The following is a 19,427-nucleotide window of genomic DNA, read 5'->3' on the forward strand; positions in this document are numbered from 1 at the left end:
TAATGAATAACACACAGGCCTGCCCATACTTGTTGCCCAGTTTTTCCTTTTCATTCAGTCTTGTCTTCCTAGCTGGATGAGATGAGAAGCCTCACTAGGGTAGGGTCAACTTCTCCCCTCCATGCTCTGCACACCAACACCTCTGTAAAGACAGGCTTCTTGATCCATGGAAGGTAAAGCATGCATGATGGCTTACACTGCTTCATTAGGCCTGTGCCCCGACCCCCACTTTCAGGCAGGCCACCTGGAATGTTGTCACCACTAACCTCAGCCACAAAACCAAAACCAGTCATGCTGCTAATTTGTTTTGTTTTGTTTCCTTTAAACATTCTAAAATGTCATTCTTGCACCAGAAGGAGGTCAGATCATTTGATGATTTCTTCAGGTCACTTTCAGATTTTATGTTGTCTGTCTTCCTATTTCTTTAAAGTAACTGCAGGCTTTGGGGTTATTTTTTTTAGGGATTCCAAGTCCCCACTTAAAAGTGGACCAAACAGCAGCACATAGTAAGAACGAGGGCTCAGCGTCCACTATGATGACCAGGAAGAAGCCAGCTGCAGTGGACAGTGTTGCAATCCCACCAGCCCCAGTGTTATCTCTCCTTGCTGCATCTGCAGCAACATCAGATGCAGGTGAGCACTTCACATGCTTTGGGTTCACCCCAGGGAAGGTGGGCATGGAGAAGGCCCTCCAGGAATGTGCTGCTGCTAAGTACAGGTAAGAGTTCTCTCTTCAGCCAACCTCCTGCAGACACTGAGCGTGTGAGCTGTTTCAGCATTGGAGTTTTCAAGTGGGAGAAGGTCTAAGAAAGGAAGGAGATCATCTCAGAACCTAGAGGCAAAGGTCAGTGAGTAGTAGTAACAGTATTAATTACTCTTTATCAAGGCTTAGTAACTTCTAGTCTCTGCATATAGGACCTTATATATCTCATGTAACTCATAAAATAACTGTGAAATAAATACATGTGTCTCCATTCCAGAGGAGGAAGCTAATGGGAAGGAAACTTGCCCCAGGAACCTGTGGACACTCAGAATTCCAACTCAGGTCCAAGACCCATGCTCTCAACCACTGCATTTCACTACCTCCTGTGCTCACCGTGGTTGAGAGGTGGTAATCAGAGTTTCCCTGAGGACTTGATTCATTCTAGCTCATGATATCTTGAATTCCTCAATAGTCACCAGACTCCTCACTGGCAGTTTATAAAGTACAAGCGCCTTACTCAGACATCCCATATGCTCTGCCTTCCGCTACTCCCCACATCACCTCCCAGCAGTCCTGCGCACCAACCCCGGTTTGCCGCGCTCATCCCTACTGCCAGGAAGGAAGGCCTTGTACTTGGCTTAACACCTTTCTTTAGGACAGCCTTACTCGGTTCCTATTCACATCCCACAGATCTTCAAGGCCCAGGGAGTCACACCTCCTCTGAATGCCTGTTGCATCCAGTGTCTCTGCCATGCATTTACCACCCACTTGTAGACTACATGAGAAATGCTTCTGTTTAACTTCTTCTCTCTCATGACAGAATTGTTTGTACATCAGAGATAGAATCCATGATTTAGATTTTTGCTATCTTCATGGCACACAGAGTGATGGCACATTCCATAAAATGTGTTGAATTGATGCACTGGTAAATGTTAAGCATATTGCAGTATTTACAAATGCCTGTTATGATTAGAAGCCCAAGAAGACACTCATTATTGATATTCACCTAAACTCATCTTCTAATTCAGCAGTTTGCTTTAAGCAGAGAACTCAGCTACATACCTACCTCCTTCATGGAGACCATTGGTAATTAGAAAATGAGCCCAACTGAAATAACAGAAAGAGCTATTTGGAATGACACTTCCCAAACCGAGTTTCACAAAATATTGGTAGGTGTTTTGGGATAGACGTTTTCATAGTTAGGTGAGTGTGAGGAATGCTACACCGCATATGCTTCCTTTCTGCAGGGTTTTTCTGAGCTTCTAATTGACCGATGTGCATTGTGAGGTTCCAGGAGGGTGAGACACAGAATTTCATGGTCTTACCTGACCACAAAACACATTTTTTGGGGAATAGCTCTTAAAATCTCTTGGAAGTGGTATTCTTCCCAGGCACTTGGGAAATCTTGCTCTGAAGAAACGGGATCATCTCTCAAATACGATCAAGAATATTAACATCTTTCACATGCTAGGTGTGAAATGAAAAGTTTTTTATGGAAATGCCAGGTAAACAAGAACAAGGAGAGGTCCTAGGAGGAGAGTCACAGAGGAAAGGGGAAGAAGCTGCCCCTGAGACTTGCAGCACCTTTATGGGAGGGCACCTGTGGAGGGAGTCCGAGAAGTGGGCACTGCTGCCATGCCTGGAACTCTGGGAATTCATCACTTGTCTGGAGCGAAAGATTTGGGCCAAGGTCTGCATACCCACCCAGATAATTGCTTGCTCGACCCTGTCGGTTAAGCTCTGGAGGCCTCCCTTAGCCTCCCTTTATGGATTTAAAAGTTAGCCTGCATGTTTCCGCCTTTGCTTGCCAAGCACAGATATTTCCCAGAGGCAAAAGACAGGTGATCCCCTATTTTCCTTCCCTGAACTCTTTGCATGCTGTGTGAGAGACCACATTCTTGGGATCCCAAGCTTCTACGGGCTTGCCTCCTCTATTTGCATTCAATAATTTACAAATATGCCAAATGGGGGTAGAAACAGGTGGGTATTAAACTTTTAAACCTGCCTCTCTGGTAATCAGAGCTGAGCCAAAGCTCTCCTGTTTCAGGATGTAGGAATGGGCTGTTTATTTTTGGCAATGCTCAAATGAGACCCTCATGAGAGTTTCACAGATTTGGTCCATTTCCGGGTCTTAGGCTGCAGAGCAGAACTTTTGTGGGAAAACAGGCTAAAAGATCTACTCCAGGTGCTGAAGGCCAGACCTTCCTGAGATTCCACTCCCCACAGACAAACATCTTCCCACAAACCTAAGAGAGTTAGGGTCGAACAGCCTGGGCTCATGCCCAATACCCTGTTTCACACGTGAAGAAATTGATGCTTCTGAGATTCAGAGATTTGCCTGAGGTCATGCAGTTGGATTGGAACCCAAATTTCTTGATTTACTGCCTGATTTCCAGTGGAATCTCATTTCTATCATAGGCCCAACAGTAGCAAAGGCAGATTTCTTTCTCCCTAATTATGGACTCCTACTTCTTTTAGAGAACAGTGAGTGAAACTCATAATGTGAGGCTTTAAGCAAAGTCAAGCATACAGAAGGCAGCTAATAAATAGGTTCTGGGTTTGATTTCATTCAGTTGGGTGCTTGTACATTAGTCATACATATTTCTGATGAGACAACTCACTTAATTGTTGTTTTCTTTAGCGTCCCATCTTTCATTATAAGTAAGGTAATTTAGAATTACTTCTGGCCATATAAAGAAATCAACTTATTTTTCAATAGGTCATCATTTCTACAGAGTGGTTTTAAAGACTCAGACAAGTGCAGAGAAGGTAAAGGAAAGAAGAGTAAAATTAAGTGGCTTATAAAGCAAAATTAATTTAAGAAATCATTTATTGAGTTTTTTTTTTTTTTTTTGGCCACGCCACACGACATATGGGATCTTAGCTCCCCGACCAGGGATCGAACCTGTGCCCCCGACAGTGGAAGTGCGGAGTCCTAACCACTGGACTGCCGAGGAATTCCCTATTGAGTTTTTTAAATACTAAAATAATTCAATTAATTTGAAATTACTTTTATTTTAAAATAATGGAAACTAAGGTATCTAGTACAGTTCCTGACACATAGTAGATGCTCAATAAATAATCACTAAGTGAAATGAATGATTACGAGGCAGTAGCTGTGTGTTTATTCTGTACCAGACAAGATGGGAGATGTCTGAGAAAAACATGCTTGATATTGGAACTGCTTAACAAGCAAATGGAAAAATCTTTGACAGACATGTGGTAAGCTGTCAGTAAATACTTGCCAAATAATTGATCAGTCTATATCCTAATGGTATTTTTTCAAACAGGTAATCTTTGGTAAAAGAAGAAAAAAGGAACCTTTCCCACCTTATTTTATAAACATTATAATGTGGAAGAAATGAATGTGGGTCAAAGGCTTAAAAATATGTCTTTTTCTAGCTCGTGCATGTATGTGTATGTATATTTTTGTTTGTTTAAGGCAATTTTTTAGCTTCTCCGAGTCTGAGAGTCATGCTGATTATGAAGTTATTGATTTGGAGGAAGACACAGAAGAGGAGCTGCAGGAGAGGGTGGCCAGACTGAGAACATGTCAGTCTGTGAGCTACTGGGAGGGAGGGAAGGCACTGGCTGCCACTGGTGCTCAAGCAGTTCAGCCTTCGTGATCAAACTGCTCAATAGCCATTGATCAGCTGCAGTCCCCTGGCACAACAAAGGAGGTCTGGTTCAAGGGAGCACTGCATCATTATTGTGAGTAATTAGGGCTAATGCAATGAAAGCTTCAATAAAGTTTGTTCAAAATGATGCATAATTTGAAATAACTTCCATTGCACTGTCCCAATAATGACTGAATACCCACACCAGATAATCTGTACCTGAATAAGTCAGCCTTATTTTTCTGATCTTCTACACGTTGAACTAACTTCTCAGGGAGGTTATGCGATATGTAGAGAGTGCATGATTTTACTACTGAAACGTGCCCCCCACTCACACTTTGTATTAATATTTAAGATGAGACTATATTATTAAGTAAATTACAAATTTTGTAGGAACTTCATAAAACACCAAGAAAAAAAAAATTTCTTTGGTTCTACAACTGAAAAGTCTAGAGTAGTAGTAATGGAAACGCAAGCAAACAGGAAGGCATTTCTTTCTTGTTTTCTCTCTTTCTCTCTCTCTCTCTCTCCCTCTCTCTCTCTCTCTCTCTCTCTCTCTCTCACACACACACACACACACACACACACACACACTGATAGTCTCTCATCTTAAATCCAAGTAGGAAAAAAGATACGTATCAGGGTTGCTATCACCAAATCTCACCTGCTCAAGGTGTAGCCCTGTTAGAGATGACAAGGGCAGCAGAGGAAGCACAGCTCTTAATTTATAGTTTGTATCTGTTTCATATCAAGGCTAATATATTATTCTCTCAAACTGTGTCATCTGCCCTGTTTAAAACTATCAGAGCAAGTGAAAATATTTAAATTTCACAAGTCAGACATTTTGCTTCTAAAAGCAAAGACATATTAGGTAAACCATTTTGTTATTAAACCAAACTATCAGCCCAATCAGAACTGGTTGTTACCTGTAATCAAGATGCTAGACTTTAAGCTTGAAAAATTACCTTTACAAATTAAGAATGAATTCTTAATTCTAATGAAATCCAGCATTCTAGTAGCTGGAGCAAAAATGATCACGAAAATCGCTTCTAACTCCCAAATTCTAGGATGCCTGACTTTTCTGTTAACCAACTGCCATTTATGGAGAGGGACCCAAAAAGATGAAATGATATCCAGGTACAAATGCAAAAAGCAGTGAACAGGAATTTCAGAATTGTAAAGTAATTTATTTATTTTTTGTCCCGTGTGGGATCATGATCTGAAGTTCCTAACCAAAATAATGGGTCGATTCAGCCAAAAGTCTTGTCTTTCCAAAAGAACCAAAATAGAGCAAATAAATGCGCAAGTTAATAGGATTTGAAACATCCAAGAACCATAAGTATACAAACCAAAGAAGTCATCGAGTTGTAAAATAAAATTCTCTAAGTCCAGATTAATCACTTAAAATATACAGTAGGAAAAGTTCAAAAAGAGCTAGAGAAAATAAAGCTTTATTTTAAAAACAAATCATTCAAATTTTCTGAAAAGTGCTACCTACCGGCCCATGTTGAAGCAGCACAGAATCACTCTGTTTGCCTAGCGAGCTCTACTGAACATGAGGTTCTTGATGAGCCCTCTCGCTTTGGCTTTGGGCCATGAAGAGATCCAGCAGGGCTGCAAACTTCCATGCTTCCCTGAAGACCCCATCACACCAAAGGCCTTCTGAAAAACTTCCAATTTTTTTGCCCGAAAAGGAGAAAATAAGCTATTTTCTGATTTAAACTGGACATTCTGGAAAAGCTGAGCTGTTCCGTGGCTAAGGCTGTAAACATCCCCAAGAAGCACCAAATTCTCCGGAATCTGGGCCCATCTCCTTGGAAATGTCAGCCAGCACCAAACTCCTTTGGAATCCCCACTGTCAGAGTGGAATTTGCATAAAACTAAAAACTCATGTCAAGGATTCATTCAATTCTTTAATGAGGAAACCAACATGGTGATAAAGCTGGTCCAAAAAGAATTAGAACTAGAAGAAAAGGGCAATTACAGGAATGTAGGCATTGGAGAAAGAATGCCGAGCAAGATTGTTCAGTTAATGTCCTAATGGACAATAAAACCATAACCTCTGGGCTTATCTTTTCTACTGGAAAGGAATCATTTGCATATTTTCTGGGCAAAAATCTACAAGTTAATATATTACCTGGCAGAATCTGGGGCTTAATTAGTAGTGGATAGTGAATCCCCTGTAAGATGGCACTAAGACTCCGCAAGGACATGCACCCTTCCATTTGCCTTGTTTCTAAGTTTTGGCTCATTTTTCTTGACACCACTTGTGGGCTGTGCAGTGCTCTAGTTGAACGCATGTGTTCTTGCTTCCAATCGCCTGCATTGGAAGTTCAATACTGCACTAAAGCAGCTGGGTGTTCAGTCCTCAGTGTTCACACCTGTGAAATGGAGCAAAGCATGTCACCCAGTGTAGAGGATTGTGGTGAGGAATAAATGAGGTAATCCTTGTGAAAAATCTTAGCAGAGGGCTCCCCTGGTGGCACAGTGGTTGAGAGTCCGCCTGCCGATGCAGGGGACACGGGTTTGTGCCCCAGTCCGGGAAGATCCCACATGCCGCAGAGCGGCTGGGCCCGTGAGCCATGGCCGCTGAGCCTGCGCGTCCGGAGCCTGTGCTCCGCAACGGGAGAGCCCACAACAGTGAGAGGCCCGCGTACCGCAAAAAAAAAAAAAAAATCTTAGCAGAGTGACTTGACACATAGGAAGAGTTCAGCAAATTTGTGCTATTGTTGCTGCTACTATTGTTGTTGTCATTGTTATTGCTATTACCTGTTTTCCACCCTGGGTTGTTCCTGTCTCCTTCACCCACTCCTCAAGCTATTTGGATATCTAATTCATGATTACGACTCAGCTTAGGTGCCTTCAACTCTAGGAAGCCTTCCCTTACACCCACTTTGAGAATCACCCCACGGCCAAGTTAGACACCACATCCTCTGTGCTCCTCTCCCTACAAGCTGGTTGATCACTGGTCCCTACATTTAATGTAGTGTCTGTGTCTCATGCTGCACTGTCCACTCCCCTATTGTCAGGCCTTATTTGACTTTGAAACCCCAGTACCTAGCGCTGAGGTGGGCAAACAACAGCTAATCATTAAGTATTCATCAAAATGCACTGAACAACTGTTTCCTGCACAAAACCATCTGGTGCATGAAAACATATACTCTAGCATGATATTTATTAGAGCTGAGAGGCAGTGATTTGCCTTTATTTTCCATGGCAGCCCCAGAAACAGCAAACCATCCTGATACTGTTCAGCAGAGGGAGCAACCTGAAAGGGACCCCTGGGGCCTCCAGAATCTTCTGTTCAGTAATGGCAGACTAGCTCCGGGCTAATCCACCAGGATATCCTCCAGGGAAGATTAATTTCAAGTTAAGGAGTCAGCCTATATGGCATGGTATGTGTAGTGCATAGGTATGTGTTTATTCAGAGAAGGAAGAACTTGTACACATAAATGTGTCCCTTCACTCAGAAGTTCTGTGGGGTTTTCAGGATGAGCTTCTCAATGGAAAGCTGGAGATTGTACTGGACTAGGTGTAATTTAATTATTTTATATATGCTAGTCTTGCATTCTGTTCAGAGTATTGATTTCCTGGGGGCAGCAGCCATTTCCTCTTTAAGATTTGTCCCATTTGATGAGTATTGTGTATCCCATGAATTCTCAGAACCTTGGGTTCAATGGGATGAAAACAAGAGAAACAAAATCCAGGAACACTGTTATTAAGCAACATATAATCATATTTGGGTGTCAAGAAGCTCGTTCAGTGCTCGGTGCATAGTAGATACTCGGCAAACATGCCTGGACTGGACTTAACTAATTTTCCTCTCTCCAGAGCTGAGATTTTAGGAAAGACAGAAGGTTTAATGACAGGTTGGAAAGTGCCGTGTCTGTGAGAAGTTTAACTCAATTTATCTTCTCTGCATGTTTTGTACAGATTATACTCCCAACCACCTCTTGCCACAGTCAGACCCTCTTAAAAATCGAGTAATGATAATAATACATTTTACCTTCTTCCCAGTGATAGTATCATTCACACCTCCATTGAAACCCAGTGGGAGGTTTGGCTGTGAGGCATCACACCCAGGGGGAGTCAGGTACGATTATTGTAATGAGACTCCACGCTCAGAAATGCAGGAAAGGAAACCTCCCAAACATGAAGCAATTTCTGTTAAGATACTCATTTTATATCAAATATTCAAACTCCTCTTTGTAAATAGGAGAGAATGAAAGGACGCTCTTCCAGGGAAGATTTTATGTGGACGAGAACAAAAGGGCACAATATTTTATGATCAGTTTTGAGATGAAAGTGGCACGCCTGCCTTATTCATTGGCTTTTTCCATTTCCAGAAGTCTAATTAGATTGTTGGTTTAATGGTGGTGAGATAATGTAGTGGCAAGTGAAAGCAACTGTGTTAATGAGAAGAGGGGACAGTGCTTTGGGTTTCCTGTAATTAATGGAGAGTTTTTGAAAAACTTCTTGGTTCCAGTGAAGTTGGCATACTGAGCCCAGCTGTGGAGAAGGGGGACAAGGTCTTTCCTGCTTATTGCTGTGGAAATGGCCTCAGGCAACGTGGAAGAACTGTGTAATGACCGTCATTAAGAATGATCTTTAGTGGTCCAGGCAGACTGTAAGTCAGTCTAAGAGACTGGAGAAAGAATTTAGAGAGAATAGACAGGTGTGACAAAGAGAAAGAGACAGACAGAAAGACACAGAGAGAGGTATAACTCACCCGCAGCCCGCTCCACTCTAAGTTTGAGGGTCACTGGAATAATCCCAGAGCACCTCCCAGGGGGCCTCCTTCTCCTGCTGCTTAAACGAGAATTGACTAGACAAGACTGGATTAGAATAGACTAGAACGGATCTCTGCAAACCCCTTCATGTTGCAGCTGAGGAAATTGAGCTCAGAGAAGTGAACTGAATTACAAATATTACCTGCTAGGAATTGGGAAACCTGGACTCTTTCTGGCTACCACACAGACGTAAAGTGAAAACTGCATTTGAAATTCAAGGACCAGTGTTACTGCATAGCCTGCAGTACTTAATTCATTTCCTTAGGTGAGTCACAGTCTAAATGAGACTTCTGAGTCTCAGTTTCCTTACCAGTGAAATGAGAAAAATAATTTCTGCTTTTTAGGCAGTGGTGAGAAAGAAATGAAACAGCACCAATCCCATGTTCAAAACAATAGATCACTATTTTATGCCCCCTCTCATGTTAAAAATGAAGTCATGTCATTCCAGGATTTAATCATGTTGTCATAATTTAGTCATGTTATGACTCAGATCATAATACCCATTAACTATCTTTAGAAGTTTTATCCTCACTACCTCCTCCAAATACCCTTATCTCAGGGCACAGTCAAACCCCACCCCCTTACCTGTTAGGGCTTCATATTGAGCTCATCTTACTGGAACTTCTATAAGGCTTTGTTACAAATTGTCAGATATTTTTTAAGTACCTGCCACAATGATACATACAAGTAAAGATTAGTGCTTGCCCTAGGAGAACTTTCACACTATTTGGGAAGGCCTGACTCTAAGACGTGAGATGGCCAAGTAATATTTTTAACTTAATAGATTGAATAATAATCTCAGATACTAACAGAGCTATCATTTAGCAACCAGGAAATCATTAGTTTCCAACTGAAGGGCACTAAGGGAGTTCAGAGGACACTGAGATGACCTGTGCATGGGTATGTGTTTATTCAAAGAAGGAGGAACTTGTACACATAAATGTGTCCCTTCACTCAGAAGTTCTATGGGATTTTCAGAATAAGCTTCTCAATGGAAAGCTGGAGATTATACTGGCCTAGGTGTAATTTAATTACACTAGGACACTGAGATGATCTGGGAAGAGAAGAGTTGAGATGGCCTTCTAAGGATGGAACAAATTAAAAGCACAGAGATCTCTAAGACAGGAGTGTATGTGGAAGTAATGGCAGATGAGGCTGGAAGAGAGGTTTAGGGTCAGAACCTAGAGTCCCTGAAATTCTAGAATGAGTCATGGTGACCCTTCTGAAGGACAGTGATATCAAAATAAAGCCATGGGCCAATAGCTGTCTGCAGTTTTATTTTGATTGGCCTACACAGGTTTATACATTTTTTTTTTTTTTTTTTTTTTTTTTAAGCCCAGGTTTATACATTTTTTTAAATTAATTAATCTGCAGATTGTAAACATCAGGAGATTTACATAATAATCAAGAGTTCTGGCTTTTTGAAACTCATATTATCTGATAACTTTGGGCTTAGATTCCTACCTGGCAACAATGATTGATACAGAATAACATTTGCCCCATTAGATGGGCCATATTCTCTTTAGTTTCCCATGTCCTCCCCTATTCCCCCCACCTTTCTTCCTAATCCTGGCCAACCTCACTCATTATATTGGCTGTCTGGCTCCCTATAGGGAACCCTTAAAGGCATTTGACCTGGGGAAAGCAGCAGGATCAAAACAATATGCAAGAAGGCCTAGTCTAGCAGAAGTAGGGCAGGTGATCTGTAGTAATACCTTGTGTTATTCAACTATGAAATTTGGCGGTTAGAAAAGGCCTTTGAAATTGTAAAACTGAGAGAAATTTGGTGTTCTGATGCAGTCATTAGTAGAAAATTAACAGGAAACCCAGGTTTTCTCATTTCTTGTCCAGCTCCTTGTCTTTTTTTGCCTTAAGGAAATATGGTATGAAACTCACTTTGAAATAGGGCAACCCTTGCTTGAATCTTTGAGTCCATGACTTCTAAGATGTGTCCTTTGAGGCAATTATTTAACCTCTGAGGTCTCAGTTTTCATCTCTGTACAACAGAGATAGTAATGTCTTCACATGGTTGTGATCACAATTAAATGAGGAAATATGTGAAGTACTGCAGACTGCACCATAGATTCTCCAAAAATATTAGGTTCTCCCCCTTTCCCATAGTTTCATATGAGAGCAGAGATGATGCTGTCCACTTACCTTGTATGGTCTATGGTACGACACAAAGAGTACATGCTACAAAAACAATCATTGAGTAAATGAATGATCCAAGAACACGTACACCCCACCCCACCCCCAACAAAGAATAAAAATTCTTTTTCTCCCACTCCCCCACCCAAGCTCCTAAAATGTGACATCTGTTATTTTACTGTCCTTTGTAAGTAACTCTATTAGTTTGCTTTATGAGGTCTACTTTCGAAAGAAACAAAAGGAGAGAACTTAGCTGCTTACCATCTCTCTCAAAGTTTCTCACCTGTTGAAGAATCCTCTTCCCTAGGAATTGTTCTGTTTCCTTGAAACCTCTTTAAACTAAGAGAGACCAGATAGCCTTCATACAACAATAAGGAAACGTGAGTCTGTGTACCAATGGACAATTTCTAAGGACAGAGAGAAAGTACTGATGGAGGGAATTTCAACTGTTCAGTGATTCCAGCAATGTCTGTGAACACCCTGTGTGGCCTGGACCCAGGACTTGCCCCATAAAGATGACAGAGCTCAGAACAAAAGAGAGTAAGCCTGATATTACCTTTAAATTCAGCAGGGGATCAGACCAGCCTCAAGCAGTGTTCCTGGGTTGCTGGGAATAGTTTCAGTGCTCAGAAACACTCCTCCAAGGGATTTTCTTGCCCTCCAATACCTGAAAATATTTTGAGAGAACTTTCATTATTTTGAAATTCAGGTTTTTGTCAGTGCCTTTTAGGTCCAATCCTGGTCTTTGTCTCATACAAGTTGCCAGAGTTAAGTGATTTGGGCTTTACATATGGAAAGTTCATTTTGTTGTGTAATTAATGGGAAGCAGACTTTGGGAAGCTGATGATCCAGGCCCTTATTTATATGAGAGCATATGTCTGTGTTTTGTTTATGACTCACTCTCTTACTCCACTCATTGTAACTTGGGTTTGTTTACACTAACTTTTCCTAGAATCCGAGCCACATGGTATATGAGCCAATAATTTATGGTTTCTAAAAGGGAAAGATGATGAATGAGCTTTTTCCTGTTAAATTGTCAAATCTTAAATTGAGAAGGAGTATTTGCTGCGTTAAGTCTGTCCAAGCTTATATTTGAAAAAAAAAAAAGGTAAAGCAATAGCAACAAAAACAAAAACCCCAACCTACTGGTATAGTGCTCACAACTTGAATGTATATATAATTTGCCAAGAGAGCACGTGACCACTCCCCCGCAATAAACCATTATAATTCTGATCCAAATGTTCAGCAATGAAAAGACCATTCATCCCCCCACCCCCCACCCCTCCTCTCTCTCTGGCTCTGTCTCTCTCATTTCTGGTGTTACATAATTAATATATAATATGTACATGTCTCCCTTTTCCAGGGGACCAATTGTTTTAATCAACCGGTGGACTTAAATGTTCAAGCTGGTTTTCTTAATGGTGCTAAATAAGTTCCAAACTTGTTTTTGTCATTGAAGCTTCACTTCTCCTATGGGGTGGTTTGAATTTCAGTCTATATTTCACAGTACTTCAGTGCTTTTTGTCATAGCTTGGATACTCCAAACAGTTAGTGGTGCTCTGAGGAGAGTAGGGAATCGCTAAAATATGTGAAGATCTAGTTTAATTTACAGTGATTTGGATCCCCTTCAATAAATCCTTTTCTATTTTACACACAGATTTTACAAAATAGATGGTAAGTGTTGGCTTAGGGTGAGTCATATGGATTGATTCCATTTCAAGTAAGTCAGCTGAGCTTGTGCTGGTCCCCAGTAGGAGGAAGTTGGAACTGAGTGCCTAGCACAACGCCTGGCACAAAGTGGGCTCAATCCATATTTGTTCTAAGAATACATAAGAATGGCTAAGATACGGTCCTTGTGCCTTAAGAAAACACAATTTAAGAGAAGAGATAAATGCAGATTAATCCCATAATCTTAAAACAGGACAGACTATGTGAAGTGCTATCAGAGAGATATAAGCAATGTACAGGGGACCAGAAAGATTAACGTTGAAATGAAAGTACTTCATGGCTTTTAGGAAGAGGACTTTATTTCACTGAATTCCAGCTGAAATTGGAAAGCACTGGAACCACACCTAGCATTGTTTTGTCTTTTTCTTTCCTTTTCCCACTAGGGTGGGAGAATTGCCTCTGGATAAGAGAAAAATGTAAGGCTTTTCTTTCCCCACTCCAACGTCAGATGCAATATCCTTTCTGGCAGAAATAATAGAGTTGGGCATACACCTGTAGGCTATGCAAAATTATTGTTTCTGTGGTACATCCATTGTCTACTAACCAGACACAAAAATATATGAAAGTCTAAAGCAATGGGTATAAATTGCTTGCTGGTGTTATGAAGAATTCAGGGATATTTTATTGTATAAATTGACATTTTTTCTTGAAAAACTTCAATAAAGAGAAAAATAGTAGCAGGCGCTTAAGTCACATGAATCATGCCCAGAGGGATTAAAGGGAAGGTTAACATGAGGGTATTCAGACTCTCTGGAAACCTCACAAACATGGACCCTCTCTGAGAAAACAAAAATAAGATTCCAGACTTTCACAGTGGACTAAAACCAATAAAATTAAATTTTGTAGAGTTAAATAGAAGGCTTGCTTTTAAGCTCAAAAACCAATTCCACATAGCAATGGCCAAGTTTGGTGGCCAAACTTATGAAAGTGTTTAAGAGCGTTAATTGAGCTTCATTTAATATGAACTAACCGTGTGATATTGCTGAAAAAAAAAAAATGCAGGTTGTTTTGTTGGTTGTCTGTTTTTAATGTGGCTCACATTAATAGAACATTAATAGAAGTGTAGTGCCTTATGCATTCATCACTTCATACTTGGAAAATCAGTTCAATTCTGGGCACCAAAATTTAAGGTGGGATTTGTCAGATGATTAAATCTCCAGAGGAAGGTAATCAAAATGGAATATAGCCTAGAAGTAATCTCATATGAGACACAGATGAAGGAATTGAGGATATTTTACCTAGAACAGAGAAGACTTGGAGGTGTATAACTATTTTTACAGAATCATATTTATTCTGAAGTGAGGGTCCTGCCAAGAAATTAAGAGATTTGTCTGATGGCAGAGAACTGAGGGGTGAAAAGTCATGATGAGAACTTCATTCTCCTAACGTCCTGGTCAATATGTTTTCTAACAAAACAAATTGTAAACAGATTGTAAACAAAAGTCTGAGTTTTAAGTAAACAAATGTAATTATTAAGTCCAGTTAGAAAACAGAACATGAATACCAACCATTTGATGTAATTCTTGAAGTTCTAGCACGGTCAATAAGGATTTATTTCATCTGAGCCTAAATATTAAAAATGTGAAAATTTTCATGAGAGCATGTTTGTTACATTATTCTTTGTTCTTCTAATTTTTTTTTCCAAATTTAAAAGAAAGGAAATCTCTCACAATCAAGTATGAACATGCATCTACAATAGTTGGAGTATTATATAAGGGATGGTATTTATGGTTAAGGATACTGCTATGCCACATTTGAGAGGAAAGAAAGAAGAAATATAAAGAGCCCTTTGAGAGCGTGCAACCACCCCCGCCGTGTGACCACCTGGCATGCTGTGAGACTCAACAGATGTAGCGTCAAACTTTTTGGCATTAACTGCGTTTCTATCCAGCCTCTCACGTTGTCTAGTCAGTCTGCTGGGGCTTGAGCTACATGCAACATACAAAAGCCAGAGTTGATTGAAACAGAGAGGGGTTAAATGTCCCTAGTATTCCTCAGTTTACGAGTGCCACCACTCACAATTCACTCCTCTTCAACCCACTCTGACTCTAATAAGTATCACCCCCAGAAGAACTCCCAGAGTTAAAATTCTTCTGTGGATTCATCCTGGGCAATTCCTACTAATAATATGCACAGTGCACCTTAGAGGCTGATACAGTTGCCCCTGTTTCTAGTTCTCTGATCTCTGAACTCTCACCCTTCACCCAGCTTTCTCAGGCCAAAGCCCCGGTTCCCTTCCTTAGAGGTTCTCTGAACAATCTGGCAGTGTTCTTATTCATCTTAGTCTCTGCAAATCTTAGTCTCTGGAGACAAGTTACCACTGCCTTTATCTGTCCAAAGCCACAGCTGGTTTGTCCAAATTCCAGGCTCATGAAATGACTGGCATTATTACCCTGTGGTCAGAAAACTCAAGGATTCTGAAAACCTAGGGACCAGGACCACACAACTGCCTTACCGAATAAAGGAGGTCAGCATCAAATCCCATTCCAGAGTACCATGGATGGGACACTCTTGACTGCCTTGGAATTACATGCAATTCAATTAAAGGTGCTCTAGGGAATAGGAAGATTAATGATATTAGGCTTTGGCTTCTAGGATTTACAATCTGAAATGCTCTAGCAGGAAATATTAATCAAGCATCTACTATGAGAAAGGAGCTGTGCTCTTTGTTATGAGGGGTACAAAGAACACATGCTGTCTTCAAGAAGCTTTAATGGCTTCTTAGGCCTTGCCCTCATAGAAAGTTAAATTCCTCTAGGATTAAATACTGTATGAATGAAGTCTTCAAGAGTCTAGAAAAACAAAGGAAAACTTTTAAGCAGTTCAAATTTTTGATCATGAATGATATTGGTAACATAATTTTGAAGTTACCCCCTGTAAATACATATTTAGAATATGTGTACTCATCTTTTAAAATGTAAACTTTAAAAGGTGAGATAAATCTGAAATAAATAATATTCTTAAAATAAATTTAAATTTCATTTAACTGTATTATTAATGAAACAAATTTTTACTAATATTAATATTTTGAATAATGTTCAGAGAGGACCAAGTGATTGAGTTTGAATACTTCTTTTTGAAAATCTTGGGGTTCTTCTAACACTTGTGATTAAGCAATTTGAAGGTCTCATTTCAAATTCAGTTTGTTTCAATACTTGTTAGTAGATGTTATAGGTTAAAAGGATATTTCACATAAACGTAGATCCAAAAGGAGACAGCGTATCATTTTGCTTAAATCATAATACTATTTTTTTCAATCCCATCCATCAATTAAGTAAAGGGTTTTTTTGCTGAAATTCAACTAACCAACTTCCTTTATTAACAGTCAGATGGTCTTGCATTTCAAAAGACATTGCATTTTTTTAATGAGTTCAAATCTCTGAAACCCTTCATTTGGAAGTTAACTCTGTTTACAAGATTTTTTAATTTGCATTTTTAAGGATGTTATAGGTTATAATATTTTCAGCAACAAAATTGTCAAAAATGGAAACATTTCCAATCAATTTAAAAAAATGCTGTCTCCATAGTATGAGTTTGCTTCTAAAAGCAGTTACTTTTTGCCCATTTTGCCCTAAAGGGACATTAAGGGTTTTTTTTGTTTTTTGACAACTGCTAGGTAACATTACAGACAGCCCATTGACAGCACTGAGAAGGTGAAAACATTTAGAACACTTCTCTCAAAGTAGAAGAAAATTGCCAAATTTGTCTTTGAAAATAGCAACTCTTTTATACAGTTTACTGCAAGGTAACCAATAAAACTCTCTGTGGTATATAACATATTTCATGGATATTCCTGACCTCATTACAAAGTATTTTTATTTTTTGTTAAAGTTTTTTTTATTGTTTAAAGATCTTAATTTTCTAAACCATGTTCAGGACCTGACAACACCTGAAGGGAATAAACTGATGGGATGCCATCAGCCCCTTGAATGCATGTGGTCTCTTCTTTTCCCAGGAACGTCATGCCCAACTGTGACAGGTGACACATCATGCAGCCCAAATAAGGGCATCACCCACCATCGCTCCATATAGTAAGCATTAGAATGCTTAACTTAGTTCTTATTTTTCAGATAAGATATAAATAATATAAATTAAAATAATGTACATTTTTATATATTATATAAAAATGTATATATAATAAAGTTAAATACATCAAATTTATATTTTTACATATATGTACATATATTTACATAAAATATGTATATTATAAAATATATTTTTATGTATATTATATACTTATACAAAAATATTATTATATAAAATAATTTATATAATAATATGTCTTTATTGCAGCCCAGTTTCCTCCTTGGGAACATGCACCCCACTTGAGAGGCTGCCAATTTAGAACAGGATCAGATCTGGAGAGGCAGAGAGGAGCTCCCACACATAAACATGCAGGCGCACACCCACCGTTTCACCTCTCCATCAGTCGAACCGCTCCTCACCTCCTACCTTCACTTTTCCCGTGGAGAAATGTGAAATAGGAGCAAAACAAAGACCAGGGTCTCCTAATCCATTGCAGCTGAGATGGAATGTTCTTTCACAATAAACCCCTAAGAGGAAGCTGTCATTTAATAGTCAAGCAGTGAGCTTCCCTGGTGGCGCAGTGGTTGAAAGTCCGCCTGCCGATGCAGGGGACACGGGTTCGTGCCCCGGTCCGGGAAGATCCCACATGCCGCGGAGCAGCTGGGCCCATGAGCCGTGGCCGCTGAGCCTGTGCATCCAGAGCCTGTGCTCCGCAATGGGAGAGGCCACAACAGTGAGAGGCCCGCGTACTGCAAAAAAAAAAAAAAGTCAAGCAGTTACTGTGCATTAAACAAGCTAGTCACATTTTCAGAGAAACCCCAAACTGTATTAAGGTGACTTTAAGAACAGAATGGAAGTACCATTCTATCGTGACAAATGCCCCACATCTGCTAACACTTAATTCTAAATTATGGCTTTCAAATTGGAAAGCAGTGGTATATAGCATGTGTGCTGATGACTGGCAGTGACTCTTCTGATGTGCTCTGACCACCAGAAGCCTCACCAGCCAAGGCAACTTGCCATCTTTTTCAAACGAGCTTTTAAGACCAGGACACAAAGGTTAATTTAAATTCTAAGGAAGAAGGAAAAAAGATTGCTTGCCAAGGCAAGTTGCTTCATATATCCCATTAGAAAATAAAAAGCAGCATTTGGAAAACGAGATCATTATTGAGTTAAGTACAAAAGTATCCCCAAAAATGCACATTTTCATGGGAGAACATTAAACAATTGAATTCTCTTGAACTTGTGTTTGCTGCCCATGTACTACGTACCAAATCTTGTACTGCTGTGTGAATAACTGGGAGTACAGAGGGAAGACATGGCCTTTGCCTTTGAAGAATCTTCTAAGTATCAGCATACAAAGCAATTCACACTGCAGCTCTGTGCCTTGACTGAGGCTGATGGTTCTCCAGCCCTGTCCATCTGGAGGGCAACTCCACTCCGGGCAGTTCTGCAGTCCCCAATATTTCTCTACCTTCCCAATTCAAACAGCAAGAAGAATTCTAATTAGTCTATAGACAAATTTGCCTCCCTCTCTGACCCATCCAAAACTTTATAAAACTAGAATGTGTCTTACACATGGGCAAATTCTCCAAACCGTTAGCACCTATTTCTTAGGAACCTCTATACAGCTAAGCCTCATTAGCCCTTACCTTGCTCACAGTGCTTACACGACATCTGTACAAAGTCAGTGTGCAAAAGCAGTGATAAGTCCAGTGTTTGATTATCATAAAAGAAGTAGCAAAATCAACAAACACTGATGAGCCAATCATCTGATAATGGGAGCAAAGAGAAAATCTAGATCTGGATCAAAACCAACTCAATCATTTGCATGGCAATTTTAGGTACAGAAAAAGTCTACAAGATGATTTGCATTGCAGGGTTACGAAGAAATGAATTCATATTTTGCCTTGGCCACTCATAATTATTCTTTAAGGCTAACAAAGAACAGGCAAGATATAGGACAATTATAGGAAGGAGAGCAAATATGGAATCAATCTTGGTGCAAGAGCCCAGAAATTACTGTCTAATAATGAAACAATTTGAAGAGAGAAAAATCTGTTAACATTTAGAGGAACAGTGAAATCATAAGCAGTAAGGAGAAAGATTTGTGAATATCAAACCCTGCCAAGTCCAAAGCCCTCCTCTCCACCACACTAGGATTTCAAAATTATTAGATGAAACAAATGTCGTAGAAAGCCACCTCACTTTTGGTAAGGCAATAGATAATGAGTATAGGTAAGTATTATAGCAATCTTTAAATACAGAAGCATCTAGTCTAACTGTTCAGTGTAATAGATGAAGAGAGACCCAGAGGGGCTAAGAGGTTCATTCTAGTTCAGCTTGGTTTCCAGCTGTCCCTGCCCAGAGCCCTTCCTACTGACCTGCACTCTGGTGCTGTTCACACACGAAGTAA

The 19,427-nt window shown here is 40.0% G+C and overlaps 1 protein-coding gene across 1 annotated transcript in view; it reads left to right on the forward strand.

The window, feature by feature from the left end:
* The window catches only part of SETBP1 (SET binding protein 1), a 358,181-nt gene that overhangs the window by 328,976 nt on the left and 9,778 nt on the right, over nucleotides 1-19,427 (forward strand). The window contains 1 exon segment of the mRNA XM_024734710.1: nucleotides 462-632. Within this exon segment, the coding sequence (XP_024590478.1) occupies nucleotides 462-632 (171 nt within the window).

Source organism: Neophocaena asiaeorientalis, unplaced genomic scaffold, assembly GCF_003031525.2.
Source record: "Neophocaena asiaeorientalis asiaeorientalis breed wild unplaced genomic scaffold, Neophocaena_asiaeorientalis_V1.1 scaffold322, whole genome shotgun sequence".
Classification (NCBI taxonomy): Eukaryota; Metazoa; Chordata; class Mammalia; order Artiodactyla; family Phocoenidae; genus Neophocaena; species Neophocaena asiaeorientalis.